The 19529-nt window shown below is 41.5% G+C and overlaps 2 protein-coding genes and 1 pseudogene across 2 annotated transcripts; 2 read left to right on the forward strand and 1 right to left on the reverse strand.

Annotated features, from left to right (window-relative positions):
• LOC111949723 (spectrin beta chain, non-erythrocytic 4-like) overlaps nucleotides 1–317 on the reverse strand; it is a 59843-nt pseudogene extending 59526 nt beyond the window's left edge.
• Nucleotides 318–11750: 11433 nt separating this feature from the next.
• Nucleotides 11751–14705, forward strand: LOC111982809 (flavin reductase (NADPH)). The gene is made up of 5 exons (XM_024014411.2): nucleotides 11751–11960; nucleotides 12743–12904; nucleotides 13278–13367; nucleotides 13473–13604; nucleotides 14065–14705. Exons 1-5 carry the CDS (start codon nucleotides 11876–11878, stop codon nucleotides 14217–14219), a joined length of 624 nt encoding a protein of 207 aa, XP_023870179.1. The 5' UTR covers nucleotides 11751–11875; the 3' UTR covers nucleotides 14220–14705.
• Nucleotides 14706–15665: 960 nt separating this feature from the next.
• LOC111982807 (SERTA domain-containing protein 3) lies at nucleotides 15666–18730 on the forward strand. The gene is made up of 2 exons (XM_024014407.2): nucleotides 15666–16184; nucleotides 16440–18730. The coding sequence occupies exon 2, from the start codon at nucleotides 16469–16471 to the stop codon at nucleotides 17273–17275; it is 807 nt and encodes a 268-aa protein (XP_023870175.1). The 5' UTR covers nucleotides 15666–16184; nucleotides 16440–16468; the 3' UTR covers nucleotides 17276–18730.
• The last annotated feature ends 799 nt before the right edge of the window (nucleotides 18731–19529 follow it).

The raw sequence follows: 19529 nt of genomic DNA on the forward strand, positions 1-19529 counted from the left end.
ATCAAGTCCTTCTACAACTTTGAACCTCCATCAGGTATACAGGGAAGTCTATAAAGCTTGTGTCTTTTGTGAGTGATGGAGTTGTGACTGAGGCAGGTGAAGGTGCTCTTGTTCCTCTAGTCCAGTATAGTCTCTCTATCCACCCACCTGCCAAGGCCTTGATGCGGGAACACTCAAACAGCTTGGAGCTGGTGACCTCGGTTTCCCAGTGTCCGGAGCTGCCGGCCAGACGGGTGTTGTTGTTGTTGAGCTGGCGTTGGGCCTCCGCGTTGTCCAGGTCTGTGGAGGCATTGGCCATCGCGCCTGTTTCCCTGAGCGACCCTACAGACACACAGTGGGAGAGTTAGGTAGAGTACAGTACATTTAGGATGTGGATCACATGCACCCTTTATCACCCCCATAGAAACAAATGATACTATACAAAGGTAAATACATCATCTCGAACACCATGCAGGAAATCTGAATCACAACAACTGTGTTTAAGGGCAAAGCGCATGCATGTTTTGATAGAGCTCCAGTCCACACCAGATAGTTAGTAATCCAGGGAGGGCTATGAACAGCCATAGATATCTACGATTTCTGAAGCACAAATCACGCATTGAATCAAACCCATTTGCTAATGTTAATGATAATTCCTCATTCACGACTCATCCGTTTACTTATCAAAAACATTTGTGATTCTTATGAATAATTTATCATTCATTGCTAATTTGCATAACATACATAAATAGAGGGAGTTTGGCACAGTCTTCTTCTCTGATCATGTCTTATAAAAAATAACTTTATTGAAACAACTGGCTCATATTGCGTCTCTTTCACATCAAGTGAGATGAGATCAGAGCACTGCCGTCAGTACACAGTACAATGCATCAACCAGAGAGCTGCTGCGCTTATCCCCCATCCCTCTGGCTCTTTGTCATGTTACACTCATGTCAGTATGAAGATGGACATGTAAAAGTATAAGTGTGCAGGGAATCTGTGAGGGGAAAAATGGACTTTCTTTGCAATGGGAGATTGAGTGAGGTTGAACTCTTTCCTGTTACAATACCAGCTATTGTCCTCGAGGCACTTCACAAAGCGCAAAGCTTTAAAAGCAGTCAAGACGTGAAAGGCAGGAGTAAACACTAAATACATGCTCAGCACTCTTAAATGTTGAAATATTATAGTCTGGCTGGAAATCACATTTTCAGAGGATTATGGAATTAAGATCATCATTCAATATGAAGCTGGGAGGGGTCTGTGTTACTGAAACTGTAAGTCTTGGGATCACGGCCGAGTGTGAATTATACAGTAACATTCGGGGGTCTCTATTTATTTCACAGGACTTCCTATTTTATGGGCCGAATATGACCTATAGCCGGGCACATTTTGGACTTCTAACCCCTTTTAAAACATTGTGTMTTTGAAAGGTCTGTGTGATTACAAGGTCTGTGTGATTAACGGGGGCTGAGCTAGACTGGTCTTTTATGTTAAAAAAAAAATCTGTAGAGTCAGAATAGTTTTGTCAGGTTTTGGCCAAGACTGTTCGGGTTTTGGTCACTAGATGTCCCCATTGCACCTTTTTTGTACCTTTTTGTTTTTCTTGCTCTTATTATTGTTTGCACCTGTAGGTCATTCCCTTGTTAGTATTTAAACCCTGTGTGTTCCTCAGTTCCTTGCTCAGTGTTTGTAAGTTAGCACCCAGCCCCAGCCCAAGCCTTGTTTTGTATAGATATTTCTCTTGTTGGATTTTCCAGAGGTTCTCTGGTTTAGTTCTTGTGTATTATTTGAGTAGTCTTTTGAGGTTTGTTTTTCCCTGCTGTTTTTTACCACTTTGTGGAGTTTCTTTTGTATTTTGGAGGATTTCCATTTTTGTGCCTCTTGGCTTTATTTTTGGACATTGTGGATTTAGTTTCTTTGCCTGAAGATTTTGTTCTTTAATTAAACCACCATCTCTAGTACTGCTGTGTCTGCCTCATCTTCTGGGTTCTGCCGATTATTAGTGACTGTTTCTCGCACCGGGTCCTGACAAGTTTGAGCTATCTATGTAAAGCTATCTATGAAAAGTTGAGAATCTCACGAACATGGACATGTAACATGTTGTGCTCTATGGCGCTCACAAGCGACACAAAAGTCGTTAGAAGGTAAGGGGTTCTTCTACATAGCATTGGAAATCCTAGGACATGGTGTCTATAATACTGACTAGTTGGATATTTATTTCCCAGTCAGCAAACCATTTCTGTACGTACAGAATTCATATAAATACATTTTACCAGGTTTTTGCTTTGGCAGACCTTTTTTATGACATTCAGTAAAACTCATGAATGCAACTCTTTATTTCATATAGTTTTGTTTCCTATTTGTAGCCCTGGTTGTCCTGAAAATATTATGGTAAAACAATTCATTGTGAGGCTGAACATAAGGGCTAGACATGCAGATAAATAAAACAGATAAATGAAACGCCAATGTCTCCTGGGATCTCAGGACTGATAGGGTTACGCTAAATATGGTAAACATGTACTAGCTTTTAAGGGGGCATGAACACAACCAGTAATGTTTCATCTGATTGTCAAACAAATCACTTCAGAAAGTAAGCTACATGGGCATGTTCGTCCACTGCAAAATAATTCCAGCATCCAAACAGCGTACTGTGTACTCACCATTTAATGAATGGAAAGGGACATCCGTTACAAAACACTTGCCGATTGTCATTATCAGGCCTACACTCTTCTAGCCTGAATTAAAGACCCCAATGCAGTCTTTTAATTGTATTTTTCAAACCTCACAATATTTTTCATAATTTATTTCCCTGAGCCTCCTTGGGCCACTGAAATGCTCAGTCTGACTGTGTGGGTGTGGGCATACAAATTTGAATGTATTTACATACTGCCCTGATTGGCTGATAGAATCATCTGGAGCCCACCCCTTACCCATTCAAAAACAACAACAAAAAAGGCACATGGTAATAAACCTGTCAGTTGGAGCTGGAGTTGGACCCTGAAAGTGACATACTTCCACAGGTGTGTTAGGTTACTTTGTTTAGTCATGAAAACAAAAGGCATACACCACACACGTTAATTTGCCATATCATTGTTGTACTGTTTTCAATAGGTCACCAAAAGACGCAGAAGATGCAGAACCAGAACATCCTGTTTGCATGGTGGGCTCTGGTACAGTAATTGACATCACCTAACACCTCAATCTCTACACCAGAGAAGAATTCCCAGGCAACAAGCCAGGTGCTCCAGTAGCGCTCTGTCTGTGACCTTCTCGCTTCCTTCTTCCTGTCAGAGAGAAGCAGAGGTCCTTTGACGCGCTATAGAAACCATTGCAGAAATGTCACGAACTGCCCTTTATTTAAGATGTATGGAAATGAAGAATTATTTTAGGGATCTCTTGCTAAATAATCCAAGTAAACATATTTCTCTTCCTGAAAATCACCCTCAAGCTTAAGTACACGATCAAATGAACACATCTTGACAATCGTCAAAGTGAAGCAGTTCGGTTTTGTTGTCAATAATTTCAACTCCAGGAATAGATACGAGAGTGACACCCTGGCCCCAAGCTCTCTTCCTTGTGTGAGGAGTTAGTGGCCAATACCCTATCGGCCTTCTATTCATTGCAGAATGCCATGATTATCTACAGGGCAGACTATAGACCTCAGCGTCTCAGAGGCAGAACACCGTAAGTAATACTTTATACAGTTGAAGAATGTGTGCAAGTCCGCTAGTGGGCTGAACCTAGTTGATAATGTTGCAAGTTCGTTAGCGAGAGCTCAAGACAGACAGAGGGAGAGGGAACAACCATTCATTTTCATATTTACCACTGTAGCAGGACAAAACTGCATTTTAAAAACTGCTTTCCCACCTGTAATTCGCACACTGGCTGAGGGTCATGATCCATTGGAGTGTAATTATCGCTCTCTTTTCTCTCTCTCTCTCTCTTTTCTCTCTCTCTCTCTCTCTCTCTCTCTATATATATATATATATATATATATATATATATCTCGCAAGTGTTGTTGTACACAGCCATTCACAACCATCTAATACAGCAAGAAATAAAGGTTGAGTCAGAAAAAAATTGCAACAAATATTGAACAACTAAGCAGCCATATGAGACATACAAAAGAAAATGTCAAAAAAGCCTCACAGACATTTACATGTCACCAGAGGGACCTCCACTATCAGCTTCTATAGAAGTATGAGCCCAACATACAGACATTCTGAAAAATATGAACGCAACACACCAATCAGGAYAGTATTCTCAATTCCAGAAACGAGGTCATCAATAAATAAAAAATATAATATTTCAGGAAACAAATGGAAATGTACAGTAAATACATATCATACTGAGATCATACTGTGGTAGATAGGTAGCCTCGTGGTTAGAGCGTTGGACTAGTAACCGAAAGGTTGCAAGATTGAATCCCTGAGCTGACAAGGTCAAAATCTGTTGTTCTGCCCCTGAACAAGGCAGTTAACCCACTAATCCTAGGCTGTAGTTGAAAATAAGAATTTGTTCTTAACTGACTTGCCTAGTTAAATAAAGGTAACATTTAAAAAATACTGAGCTCATACTTACACATCTTTCTACATGATCTTAATCTGTATCAGATTGGGTCAAAGTATCGATGCAATGCTCAGTGAAATTCATATTTAGAGAAAGATACTGTAACAATCACACCACCGATGTGTGTGTGTGTGTGTGTGTGTGTGTGGTGGTGTGTGTGTGTGTGTGTGTGTGTGTGTGTGTGTGTGTGTGTGTGCTTGCGCGTGCGTGCGTGCGTGCACACCCACCTATGTGTGGGTGTGCGGGAGACGCAGAGGAGGGTGTGGTGAAGCATGAGTCTGATGTGTCACAGCTCAACGCGTTCCAGTTGGTTGTCTCATTCCCCAGCAAAATGTCCCCTGGATACCCAGAATGCCTCTTACAGCAGCTCCAAAGACTGCACCCGGAGGGTCAGCAGTACATCCTCATCATGACCGCTCAGAAAGCTGGTGTGTCCTAACATCACATACTACCAGATACTACTAGCCTCTTGAGCCACGAAACGGGTGGTACTGTGTGTCACATACTTACTGAACAACATCACCTTTATACAGAAAGACCCCACATGTCACAAAAATGAACACACAACCCACTTCCTTTTCAAGGGACCGCACGCACATTATAATTCCAAGTTCATGTACAGTATAGTGAAGGATGTCACATTGACAGAAGGCCACCAATACAGCCACAATGGTCGCCAATGCATTAAGGCTCCATCCAAACTGTCAACACTGTCATATATGTCAAACGTACTGGCCTGTGCTGTTGTCAGCTCTAGGTCGCCCGGCAGGCATTTCCTAGACCCACCACCTGGGGTCCTCTAATAAGACAGTCTTTTAGCTTAAGGATCCCACTGACTGACGTGATGTGGTTCTTCCTGGTAAACAAACACAGCTGTCAGTGTCTCCGCGTACCAGAGGCCCCTCTCACATATCCAAGACGCTCTGCACTGAAACAACAACACTGTTGCTCTCCAGCAATAATCCAGCCCACATATGCTTCTGCTGCTACGGGGACAATTCACTGACAATTCACTGACGAATCTCATCTATCCGGGGTGCCTGACTGTTTCTACCGTCAACAACAGCAGCCTACATAGCCTACATCTAGCTGGGTAACAGCTAGCGTGGTGATCAGGCTAGCCCTCAACAGAGAATCCAATGATGATCAGACTAAAATGGAGCAAAAACAGATTCTGGCAAACAAGGGACGACACAGGGTCCCATACATGTCCATGACACCTCCACAAGAGACACGACAAGGCAACATGCCTAAGCCCTTTGATCCCTCTGGTGCTGGGAGAAGGTCAGAGACAGTCGACTGCACCTTTGACAACACAACCACCATGGTGTAACCATTGAAGTTTAGTAAACACTGAGTCCTTACTGTTTCTTGCTACACCTTGTGCATAGTACAGGGCGGGAGAAGTCATGCTGTGGCCACAATTCAGACCACAAGAGTTTGAACATACATTCAGGATTCTCTTTATGGGTCAGTCTTGCCCTGATCATTTTCTGTGTCGCTGTGTTCTGCTGCTTCTGTTCTTTACAGACCGCCTCATCCCTTTATAGCTCAAATCAATTGTAGATACTGCAATACTCTATAGTGACATAGGCACAATTCAGATAGGCCATCTTTGTTTTCGCCAGTTTGTTTCTGGCTCTTGTTCAGCATTCTCCTCCAAAGCACTCAACATTATTATTGCTCTTTGGCTACACCGTGTCACCCGGCTACAACTATAAATCTCCAGCCGGCATGGAGTAAGACTCAGGCTGTATCCCCCCACCCATCCCCTTTTCCCACTGCCCAAAACATGCTTCCGGAAAGAATGGCTCTGGTACAGTAATTCACATCACCTCCTCAACCTCCTCAATGAAAAAAAGATTTCCCAGGCAACAAGCCAGCTGCTCCAGTAGCACTCTGCCTGTGACCTTCTCACTTCCTACTTCCTGTCTGAGAGAAGCAGAGGTCCTTTGAGGAGCTATGGAAACCACTGCGGTGGCACAAACTGCCCTTTATTGAAGATGTATGGAGATGCAGAATTATTTTAGGGATCTCTTTCTGCTGTATTTAAATTCTAATCTGATTGTGTTGTTTCTATGATGAGTAGCCCCTCTTTGCAGAAATATGTCATGAGTCTTGATTACATGTGTCCCCCCTTTGCAAAGCATTGATACTGCAAAAGATACAGAACATTTTAAAACCTAAATGTAGTGTTGCTAAGTATTCCAAGTCAACATATTTCCCTTCCTGAAAATCCACCTTCAGTACACGATCAAATGAACACGTCTTGACAATCATCAAAGTGAAGCGTTTTTTTTGTTTTTTTTAGCATTTCAGTTTCAGGAATAGATACATTTACATTTAAGTAATTTAGCAGATGCTCTTATCCAGAGCGACTTACAGTAGTGAGTGCATACATTTTGTTACTTTTTCATACTGGTCCCTTGTGGGAATCGAACCCGCAACCCTGTCGTTGCAAGCGCCATGCTCTACCAACTGATACGAGAGTGACACCCTGACCCCAAACTCTTTTCACTGTGTAAGGAGTTAGGGGGCTAAAGAAACTAAGACACTATGGAATGAGGAGGATAGAACAGAAGAGAGGAAGAAGTTCCCCTGAGCATAGACAGATGCCACACCACATTACACACCACAGAATTGAGGACCTTTAATTCTGTCCCCCTCAGGCTGGGGACTGGTCCCTCATCTTACTGGCCCCCCCTCCTTTTTCATTCAGCTTTTCATGCATCTTTTACAAAGATTGGTGTATCAGTGGACATTTTTACCTTGACTTTTACTCTCCACACAATATTACTGTCAATTTGCATACAATTGAGAACACTGCGAGTATTGGCTATATGGCTAGGTTATTTTCTGAATGCACACTTCCGTAGTATAAGTAGAGACCCAGTCCTTTTATTGTGTTTAAATGTAAAGACAATGGGTCTTATAATCTGCTGTGTTCAAGGGACAGAAGACCCATAACGCACACACAAAAAACACCCGTTCGTGTAAGCCTCTGACTGTATCTGAATCAACTTCACTTAAGTCTATCAGACGTCATACAGCGTCACATTTCCAGAAGTAGACCTATTGTCTATGCAGATTTTAAAAATGATCTGTAAATATCAATGGTGTGTATCAATCATTGTCTCGCCATAGGAAAATGTAGCATGTAGTGTCAGTTTGAATAGCTCGCATAGGCCTACTACGACAGCAGGCCTTGTCAAACGATTATTTTAAAAGTCATGCAACATTGTCCTATAAGACTGGATGTCAAAATATACTAACGTTAAACCATAAATTCTCATTTGCATTCAGAATAAATTAGTTCTTGACATCCTTTTTGCCTTTGCACACAAACTTTGCTGAAGTGTCTGAATTTGACATTTTTGCGTCCCATGACAGATCTGTACAATGGACATCCGGTAGTAGCGTGACGTCACAGCACGCCACTGTGTTGCAACTGATCTCTCTAGTCATGTCACAATTTAAACAGCTGTGTGTGACCAACTGTAACAACACTGACATCCGTAGAACAGGCTACGCCCAGCTCTACGGTCGACAAAAAAAATATATATAGTTCAGTGAACAGAATTTAGGCTTGATCCACACAAACGCTCCTCACATTAGATCAAGATTTCTCATTTCAAACCTGCATGATTAGGCTATCATTAATAGTAGTGCCTAGTGGTGCCTATCCAAGTTGATGGTGAGTTGGGCTACTACAGTGTCGACGCAGTTGTGCGCATGCCTGTGTGTAAGAAGCCAGGGCAAAAGAGGATATAAATGGCAGATATTTGGTTATGGAATATTGGCATGTTGTCAAGCTGCTTAACTCCCTATTGTGCAATCGCTTTTAACCTTAAAATGACACATACTGTATGACCTGCATCCCTACCACCGCCGTCTCCTAGGTCCATACCGCACTTAGGCTATGATCACCGTCCCCTGCACCATCCCATATGAAGTGCATGGATCTTTTCTTTGGATTAACACTTTTAAGCAAGGAAGTGGCTGCGTTAAAATGACATAGTCTATGCTATAATTGTCATATGGCTAATCTGCTGTTGGATAAAATAGCATTTCAATTTGGACTACTTTTAGTTCATGTAGTTGCGGTCAAATAACGTAGCCTAAGCTCCATAAGGCTAGAGACTACTGTATGTACAAGCATGTTATTTAATGCCCTCTTAGGTTACTTCCTTCAAGAATAAGGCTCCATTGTGACACGCAATGAATGTTCTAAAAGTGTCATACACTTATGTGCGTTGAATCATCAGGAACATGCGTGGACCAATACTAAATAATTAAACATTGTATAAGGCCGATCCTAACCTGTCCATATTTGCTATTCAAAGCCTGTGTACAAATAGTAGCCTAAATACTATGTTCGGCAAACACAAGTGATCTAAACAAAAGCAAATGCCTAATACCCAGCAAAATAAAACAGCATATAATACGGCCCTATTGAATCACTGCAGTAGCCTTAGCCAATGCAGGCCGGTGTTGCTGCATCTCCCACGAACACGGGCACCTCGGATTGTTCATGCTCAATGATATTTGAAATGTTTTTTATATATTTTTTTATATATAGATAGACATGCAGCCTATGCTACAACGACCTTACCTTAACCTCAATTTCAGATATGAGTCTGTTTTTCACCGAAATAGACGTAAAATCAGTCGATGTGGTACCAGTATCAATGAACCAGTGAGCAAATTATGAACAGAGCCTCGCGACGCGGTGTTTCTTCGCCGGCATAGTAGTCAAGTAGCCTATATCCTCAATCGAACTGTGGGATCAGTATGAAGACATCTGGCTAATAAAGGCAGATAATGCGCTAATTACATGTCAGTTCCCGGCCGTGGCTAGTGGGACCACGCGACTGCCATGAAAGGTGTCTTGCAGCCAGGCTAAAATGCTTGATCAAATAATCCAAGCCGGTGGGCTCGGATACACTGTCCACTTGATAGCCTACGCGCTCCCTCTCCCTCCAGTCGTGATACTGCTAGAGAGATTTCGGCATTAGTGCGGCGAAGGAACTCACCTCCGTATAGCGAGAGAGACAGAGAGAGAGAAGTATTATCTACTTCACTTGCTTTGGCAATGTTAACACATGTTTCCCATGTCAATAAAAATTGAAATTTTAATTGAATTGAGAGAGAGACAGAAAGGGGGGGGGGGGGACTTTACCCGTTATAAATGGTGCCAGGGGTTTACAGATAGAAATAGAGATGCCCTATGATTATTTTCCTTAGAAATAGAGATGCATTATAATTATTTTCCTATCTCTATGAAATTGTTTGAATGTGTTAGATGCCCCCTTCCATTCCCCGTGGACATATTTCATTTGAGAACATGTAGTTTGCAACTATTGGAAGGTAGTTTATGTCATACCGGGATTTTTTGTTGTTGTAATTGTTGAATTAAATTTTTTATTATTAGTTTATTTTTATTTAACCAATATTTAACTAGGCAAGTCAGTTAAGAACAAATCATTATTTACAATGCGCTGGGCCAATTGTGTGCCGCCCTATGGGACTCCCAATCACGGCCGGATGTGATACCACTTGGATTCGAACCAGGGACTGTAGTGACGCCTCTTGCACGAGATGCAGTGCCACTGCGCCACTCCGGAAGTGGAATTATTGGCAAGTAGGCATATTATTAAAAGTGAATTCACATAAACTCATTGTATTACTGGTATATAAACGGATAATAAACAGTTAACTACAGAGCGGGAAGTAGGAGGGCTAAGGGTGCTGCAGCACCCCATGAAAATCTGAATTAAAAAACAATATACATTTTTAAAAAGCACACCCACCTATGGATACATCTATGGATAACTAAATAAAAGATTTGTACCTGAAGTGACATTAAAATGAATCTACTTCAACCTACAGTAATTGTTCTCTCCTCATCTATTAATAACATGAATGTCACCTAACGAAGAGCCTTTCATACAGGGAGCATCTTATGGAATGCATCTATTAAGGAAAAGTGGGCCTATGTTATGTAACAGAGGTGGTTCTCTGAACCGTCTCTTCCCCCAGCAACTGTATCGCCATGAGTCTGACGAGGGAAGACTATGTGAACCATTCACAACCTTGCCAGAGACCTGAAGATGTGTGATAGTGAAAAGGACATCAGTGTGCTGCTAACAGTTTAGCTTTCTCCACTGTTCCTGTCCCCATATCAGACTCAAACTAGTGATCCTCTGCTTCCCAACACACATGAGCTAAACAAACGGTACCAATTGGATAGCTTCATCGGCGACATCTCATGCTAGATGTGGAGTGAGTTTACGGCACGTTCTTAACTCCGTTACAATAGCACCTCCCCAAACTAATTCCTGCAGGATTTAGGTTAGTGGGCTACCACATTCTTGTAGCTCACAATGTGGAACACAGGAGGCAGTTCGAATCCTTGTCAGTCACATTGGTGCCTTAACCGGATGGATGTCGCGAGGTGGGGTTGGTTGAAGTGCAATGAAGGTGATTTGGCAAGAGGTAACTAGGACTAGGCTTGCAATTTGATCTCCTTATCATGACACAAGGCGAGACCCAAATACAGACACAGGAGGCAGATGGTTGGAGTCTTACAATGTTTATTAATCCAAAAGGAGTAGGCAAGAGAATGGTCGTGGACAGGCAAAAGGTCAAATCCAGATCAGAGTCCAGGAGGTACAGAGTGGCAGACAAAGTCCAGAAACAGGCAAGGGTCAAAACCAGGAGGACTAGAAAAAGGAGAAATGCAAAAAGCAGGAGAATGGGAAAACCGCTTGTTGTCTTGGAAACATACAAGACAAACTGGCACAGAGAGACAGGAAACACAGGAATAAATACACTGGGGAAAATAAGCGACACCTGGAGGGGGTGGAGACAATCACAGGGACAGGTGAAACAGATCAGGGCATGACACTCTTGACATATTTTTGGGAAATGCCAACCTTTCAGAACTTTGGATCTCCAGACAGAGAACGAAAACAGAATACATGACTTGAAATTCTCTAAAAGGAATATATCTTGCCATGAAAATCAACCGTGCGCTATGGTTGATCTGGATAGATCAACTGACAATAAAGTTTTGAAATTCACACAAAAAGCAGGACTCCTGCACAATGTAGCCCTGTTGTGACTGTGTGCGTTTTCCTTTAATTGATGGGGCTGGGAGGATCTTTTGCGGAAGTGAGCATTTTTTGTTTATCTAAAAGGGGCGTTCCCCAAAGTGTCAAAGAGGTTCATTCTGCATGTGTGCTTTCGGATATTGTAGCACACGATCAACGAAGCAAGAAATTGTAACATTCTTCTGTGACCAGTGATATTTTCTCAATCTGTTATTATGTCAGAATCGATCAAGAATGTTGCAATATTTGGGGCCACGGGAATGACCGGACTGGTGACCTTACCACTGGCTGTTGCAGCGGGTAGGCAACGTTTCTAAATGACATCATTTACAAATGATTGTAGGAGATGATTAATGATATGAGTGATATGATATGATTAGGTTAATGATATGTTATTTACACAATCCCTCATATAGCATTTGCTGTGTAGACTGGTCCAAAGGTGATCGGAGTGTTTTGCAATGTTTCTAAACTAGCAGACATCTGTCATTAACATATGCTATGCTAGTGTAATTGGAAGTATCAACGGTCAGCTGAGCTATTTGTGACAGCCTTCCTCTGGGAAAAAACAGGTCTTCTATATTGTGCTGTTATTTTATATTCTATTCCAATCTGAACTATGCTATTAATTACACAGTTTCAAATTAATATAAACATTTATATAAAATGCACACTCAATCACATGTGACAAACGTGCTAAAATAAGCAGATATAATTTGGCTTATTTGATTCCCAAGCGTTTTCGTTTCCTTGTTCTGAGATCACGAGACAAAGGTGTTGAGTCATGCAAGTCGTTATAGGGTTCTGCTGACACATGATTGTGATGAGTGCATAGCAGATACGTGATAAAGTCCGCTGTCTGCTTATCGCGCTTATCCAGAACACTGGATAACATCAATTCGATCCATGGCCGTGCTCTAGAATTGAGATCGATTCGTCAAAAATGAACCAGTTMCCTGCATTACATATTCCACTCATCTTCAGATTCCCATCAGACTCAAATTCTTCTGGATCAGTGGTAGATGATAAGATAAGATGAGTCAATAAATTCACAAATCTTCTTTGTTCATCATTGTCCACAGGTTACAATGTGACAGTGCTGGTGAGGGACCCTGCCAGGCTGCCTGCAGAACACAAAGCCTGCAGGGTGGTGGTGGGAGATGTCCTCAATAAGGAGGATGTGAAGAAGACCATAGAGGGTCAGGATGTTGTTATCATCATTCTAGGCACCAGGAGTGACCTCAGTAAGTTTAGGCAATCTTTCATTAGTAAGTTATAGGAATGTTAAGTTCGTAAAAACATATGTGCAGTTGTGTGAATAAAACCAAGTTAGAACAGATATGTTATAGGGGTTGGGTTAAATGCAGAAGACACGTTTCAGTTGAAGGCATTCAGTTGTACAACTGACTAGGTATCCCCCTTTCCCTTTATACTGAAATCAATCTTGAAGTGAAAATCAAAATGTGTTCAGGAGTCTCATTAAAACATGTTTTCTCCTCTGAGGTAAAAATATGTTTTGTAATAATATTCAGGGTGAGTTGCAGTAACTAACTGCACTAGTGGTTGCTTAGGCCAGGATAATGGTCAGTATGTTCATGTTTAAGTTGTAATCCACAGGTCCCACAACAATGATGTCAGAAGGAACCAGAAACATCCTAGACGCCATGAAGGCTCGGGGGATCCGCAAAGTAGTTGGCTGCATGTCGGGTACAGAGGAATCTTGGACAGTCAGGGTTACAGAATCTTTCCAACTTCCAATAAACCACCATAAAGAAACCATATCCTTATATCGTCCCCCTCTCTGCTTCACAGCCTTCCTTCTATGGGACCGGTCTAAAGTGCCACCCAGGCTCCTGCCGGTCACGGAGGACCATGATAGGATGTACATGGTGTTGAAGGAGTCAGGGCTGGATTTTGTGGCTGTCATGCCCCCTCACATCGACGGTTAGTCATCGCCCTTCCTCATTTCCTGAATCAGTAGAAATGTAATACTGTACTACCATTACTGTAAGTGATTCCAGTAATGACATGATAGGCCTATCATCCTTCCTCACACTCTAACCCACTGGGCACAGATTCAACATCTATTCCACATTGGTTCAATGTAATTTTATTGAAATTATGTGGGAAAAATGTTGATTCAAAGTGTGTGCCCAGTGGGTATGTACTGGATGGATTAGTGTTATTCAACTGATATTAAAATAAATAGTCGCACACTCAATTATTATTATTTTTTTATTTTTTTATAGTTTACAGTTTATTCGCCATTGGTCAGCACCTGTATATTAAATATGTTCTCTGGGGGTGCTCCAGCTCATGCTTTTAATTCAACTGATATTAAACATGATAAACATATTGAGTAAACATTTTCTGAATAATATAAATGCACTGCTATTCCCAACAGATAACTTCCCTTTGACTGAGAAGTACACAGTGACAGAGAACATGCTGAAAGGGCGCGTCATTTCCAAATATGACTTGGGACACTTTTTCGTCAAGTGCTTGTCCATCTCTGACTGGGACAGGAAGACCGTTGGGGTTTGCGGGGAGTACAGTTAACCCGAACAAGACAGAGCCCTCCTCCTTCCCTGTTTCCATGAAGCAGTTACCACAGCTGGCCTATCAGACACCGCAACTTAGATCTTATTTCTACAGGCCAATCTTTCTTGCTTGAAAGAAATGGCAGCTTTGGCTTTTGCTAATGTTTTGTAATTATTTTCATTATCTTGACAATGGATATTATAATGTAGGAAAAACATAATATGTTAATCATCTTTGTAGTTGTGTGTGGGTCTCAGACTTTGTGCAGACCTATATCGTTAAAAAAATAAAATAATAATCCTAACAGCAATTTAATGTTGAATGTACAGTATGAGTGCAAAGTGAGTCAGCAAATAGGCCTATGTGCTATTGATAGCCTAGGACTACTTGTAGCCTGATCGTGTGCTGTGCAAACAAATGTAGACTACAAATGTATATATTCCTAAGAATCATATCATATGTCATCATTTTATAGCTTGCTTTTGAAATAAAGGGTTGCCAGTCTTTGTGTCACTCTCTCTAGAAAACCATGTCAACAATGTTTATCAGATATATTTGCTGGCACTATGTTGCTATTGAGGGTGAACAGCTGAAATGGAGCTTGAACCAATAACTGTGGTTATAGGTGAACTAGCACCTGACCTGTGCCATGAAGGTCTCAAAGTCTTCTTGGCAGAGGCAGTAGTACACTCACATACAGAGTCACTATTTCCGATATCTAGAAGTGTCGTGTACACAACCCCTTCTGTGAACACTTCAAACAAAAGCTTAGAGACTGCTGGGACTATCCCACCACTGTCAACACCATAGATGACATTTCCTTTATCTACTGCAATTCTGACTAGTTTGAATTTCTAATGTGGCGATTGAAACAAACATTTGAGAAGCGTTCTGCTTGAATATAGAGACAAACAGGTAGGCATGCAATGACTTGCGTAGCCTAATATCACAGTATCATGGGTATGCAAAGCATTCAGTAACTTGTTGAGCAAAGTACCTCGTGACAGTCCATAGCTGGCTTTGTCAAAATAGGCCAGCCTACTGTAAACCCAAAGAAAGTTGCTTGCTTATCATAAACTCGTGTTTTTTTTAAACTTGTAATACAGGACATATTTTAATTTAGTATTATTTGAGAAATGTTATCCGATTCACATGCATTAGTAATTTGCCTTAAATATGTATTTTTTGTTCTTATGTAGGCTACCCTAGTGATGTAATGCACTCATGTAACTCGCCGCTTGTCACTATTTCCAGCACGCAGGGAAAAGACTACAGTATGAAGATAAGCTAAAACTGTTCCTCCAATAGAAATCGTTGATCACACTTGGGGTGCGTTGGTAAATTAATTCTGGCTATCTACTCCGATTTCAGCGCATGCTTATCTGAATTCATCAGTTATTCTGCGCTCTGGCACACTCAGACAAGAGTGCACTGATAGCCAAAATCAATTTACGAAAGACCCAAAGATTGACAACGCTCTGAATTTAAGAACGACCTGAGCACACTGCAACACTGGAGGCAATTTACGAACGCACCCTTGTAGATGAATGCATGACGACGTTGGCTAGCTAAACTCATGCGTAGAAACACGTTATCGGGTCTAACAGTCGTCTCGCGACAAATCACAGGCAAAAGTTGTTTTGACGAAAATTAAAACGTTTCAGTTTGTCACGAAGTTGGAGTAATAATATGTTCAACTACTTAAGATATTGGCTCGAATCTAGCGTGTGCTTTTAGATTTCGAGAAAATTAAGAACTAATGAAGAATTGTTCACTTCTCTCCTTGACTTGATTGTGGCGAGAGTCAAACCTCTCGCTTCGCCTTTTCCTCTGGTGAAACTTAAATCTCGGGCGGGAACAAGTTCACGTTTTAGTTTGCCGGTTGGCGAGCTAGGCAAACAAATATATTTGGAGCTAACAGCATTCTTTACATTTGTATATTGAAAAGATACCTGGAGCCAGAAGAACAGTTGCGCACGACAGGTTTGTTGTTTTGTCAAATTTCGACAAAGTAACGTTAGGAAGTGGAGAGAAAGCTATTAGCTAGCTAAGTTACCTAGCTAACCAACGTTAGCTACTGTACTAACGTTAGTTATCTAGGCATTTATTTACTAGCCAATTATCACCGGGACATAGCTATATTACTAGCTAAGTATTATCCCACAACTGCAGTCAACTCACCATGTAACGTGATGTGATCTTTAAAGATTCTTATCATGTTTTGTGTTCTCCCTCTAGCTAACAGTAACTTCGTTTGGTCGAGGAGGATGATGATATCCAAGGGACAGAAGCGCAAACTCCATGATGATGTCGTGGGGGGCATGCGTAGCGCCACTTGGGAGAGCCAGCGGCAATCAGTGCTGGTCATCTCCCTCGACAAGTACCACCGCGGGAAGGCACTGGTGGAGCCTAGTTTGCGCCGCTCCGTGTTGATAACCAACACCCTTCGGCAGATACACATAGAAAACAAGCCTCCATCTGGGTTAGTTAACCTGTCAGGACCTGTGCCACCCATGGTCCCATCTAACCCCTGCACCCACCGGGAGTCTGGTCTGGGTGTTGTAAACAGTGTCGAGGACATGGAGGAGGTCTGGATGTCCTCAGAGAGTGACTTCTCCCTGTCAGCTGCTGTCTCCTCCATCCTGAAAGAACTAGACTTGGCCGTTGATGGAGGGCCAGGGCCTCAGGCACCTCAGAGGACACCTTTCATGTCCATTGAGAACCTACCTGGAGACCTGGGGTTCAAACAGGCCCCCACATGGCACTGGAGTTCTGAGTGGCGCCCTGAGGGTTCTAGAACCTCAGAGGGGGTGGCATTTGGTAGTGTGGAGGAGGTCATGCATTCCAGCTACCTGCAGGATGTGAAACTGGATGAACTTTTCCATGACATTGACACATCTGTGTTTGACAGGGAGATGGGGGTCCGAGCACTCTCTGCTGCAGCCAGTGACGAGCTGCTTAAGTACTCTCTCTCCTCCGTTCCGTCCACTTCGCCCTCTCCCTTCTCCCTCAACCAGAGCTTCAGGGACCTGAATGAGCTGGAGCACATCATGGAAATACTGGTAGAGTCTTGATCACCAGAACGTTGAGGAAATTATTACATTATAAAGAGAACAAGACGTTGAAATGTAGTGTTTACTCTGTCCAATTGATCACATGGATTAATGACTGAAATGCGCTGTTTTTATACAAAAGAAGAAAAGGCTGAATGAGAGACTAGCCTACGTTTTCTATTAGTGGTGTTTTAAATGTTAAATGTAATATCCCTTATGCCTAGCTATATCAAGAGATTATATTGTAAGATGTTCCTAATAGCAAAGCAGTTCAGATTGATGTCCAATAAATTAATTAGTGGGTAGGATTGACTCAAACAGTTGGAATTTTGGAATACCATTACATGCCTCAGGCATCTACTGAAGGGAAGATGGATGACCGTTTTTAAATGTGGGGGGAAAAAACTAACCTGAGGGGAAATGTCTTCTGTGAAGAAATCCCTTTCATTGGTCTCACTCTAGTAAGTCACAGGTTAATGTTGAACACATTCTCACATCCTTCAATATCACAAAAGTACATCTGAACTACAATAATACTGCATTGTATTTGTCAGTATGTTCTTTAGTAGTAGTCTACTTTGCCTAAACAGTATGCATAATTAGGCTACATATTGAGCTGTGCCACTAGCTTACAGCTAGCTTCAGCCATTAGGAAATACAAATATTACCTTAACACGAGTTACTGGCTGTGAAATGTCATGGTGCTTACCAGTAGTTCAATATCCGGTTATAACAGCTGGAGTTAATATAGAGGAATTCCTCAATTTGGTTCTGTTGTGTGTGCAATGATGTCTAAGGGGAAAAATTGTGTTTGCTTACAGTAACTTGGTTGTTGTAATATTCCAAACGGATGTGGCAGTTTCATCATTAAGGATTTCATTATGAAAGAAAATGTCTAACCAGTGTCAGAAATGGTTCAAAGGATGAGTTATTTATAGAAACATCATAGTTAAATGTTCAGCTAAATATGTAATCTTTATGTTACACAATTGGTTTGTTTTATATTCTTGTTTATATAATGTATTTTTGGCTTGATGCCCTGAAAAAGGAAATTATGCTGACATTTTACAATAAAAGACATGTAAGTGCACTGTCTAATTTATGCCCGTTGACGTAGCATAYATTCTGAAATTAAATAATTAAATGGGTTTGTGCCAATCTTTTCGAACAGTTACACTTGTCTAAACTGTGCGACAGTAGAATCACACCTCTTCGGTGGGGATCCTGCTGCAGAACACTAGCAAGCAGCCAGAGAAAAATACTCAGTGTACGGTGTTGACCCCTAGTGGACATAAGTGTCAGAACAATGCAAGTGCAGCTGGATCATGTGCTGTTGAATTGTTAAAGTGCATGTGAAAAGTTTAATAAGTTTGTAGCAACTGATAATGTATTAACTAACTGTCAATAATGTAATCGCTGCTAATGTAATAACTTTTGTATTTATAATGTAATAAATATACTGAACGCATAACGTGATAGCGTTTTTGCGCGTAATGTAATCATTATTACATTATGCATTGATTGCAGACATTAAAACCAATAGATAGTGATAGCGCTGACGACATCTAAGTATTCCTACGGAAAACTCCTGATGGCTCATAAAGCCGAAAGAATTTGAATTTCAAGCGTGCCATATTGGTGAATGGGCCCAGAGAAAGAAGGAGACGGAATCTCATTGGGTAATGAATTGAACGTTTAACGCCTCACCCAGCAGACGCTACCAATCTCGTTCACGTTGTTATGCAGCGTCACACGGTTGCTAAAATAATCATCACACAATCTCTTCTCAATGTCAGGGTATGAGTCGAGAAACGGCTATTTTCCTCGACAGTACTTAATGTCACGACTCCAAAGCTATATAGTATTACATATAGCAAGTTAAATAGCTCATATCATGGAAACTATTAGTAATATTGTACATCTTGTTGACGAAATTCATGCTAATGTTTACTTTTTGAGCTAGCGCCCAATTGACTCCCATTCACCCATTGAAGGAGGAGCGCTTATTGTCCCATAATAATAGTCCAGCATGCACCTCGTGGCCCAGTGCCTTAGTATGGGCAACGTTTTCCATCTCCTCAAAGTATATCTGCCCTTGCGAATGTCAGACTCCACTCTGTGAGGCTCATCAATCTGCAGGTTGAACATGGTGAGACTAGACTCCTAAATTGATAGTGTCATTTGTTTAAGCGATTTCACAGCTAAATAGCTACTTTACATGATGATATTGTCTTTGGTATTATTGTGTGTAGCCAGCCCATAGAGCAAGCATTGC

This window comes from Salvelinus sp. IW2-2015, linkage group LG22 (assembly GCF_002910315.2).
Source record: "Salvelinus sp. IW2-2015 linkage group LG22, ASM291031v2, whole genome shotgun sequence".
Classification (NCBI taxonomy): Eukaryota; Metazoa; Chordata; class Actinopteri; order Salmoniformes; family Salmonidae; genus Salvelinus; species Salvelinus sp. IW2-2015.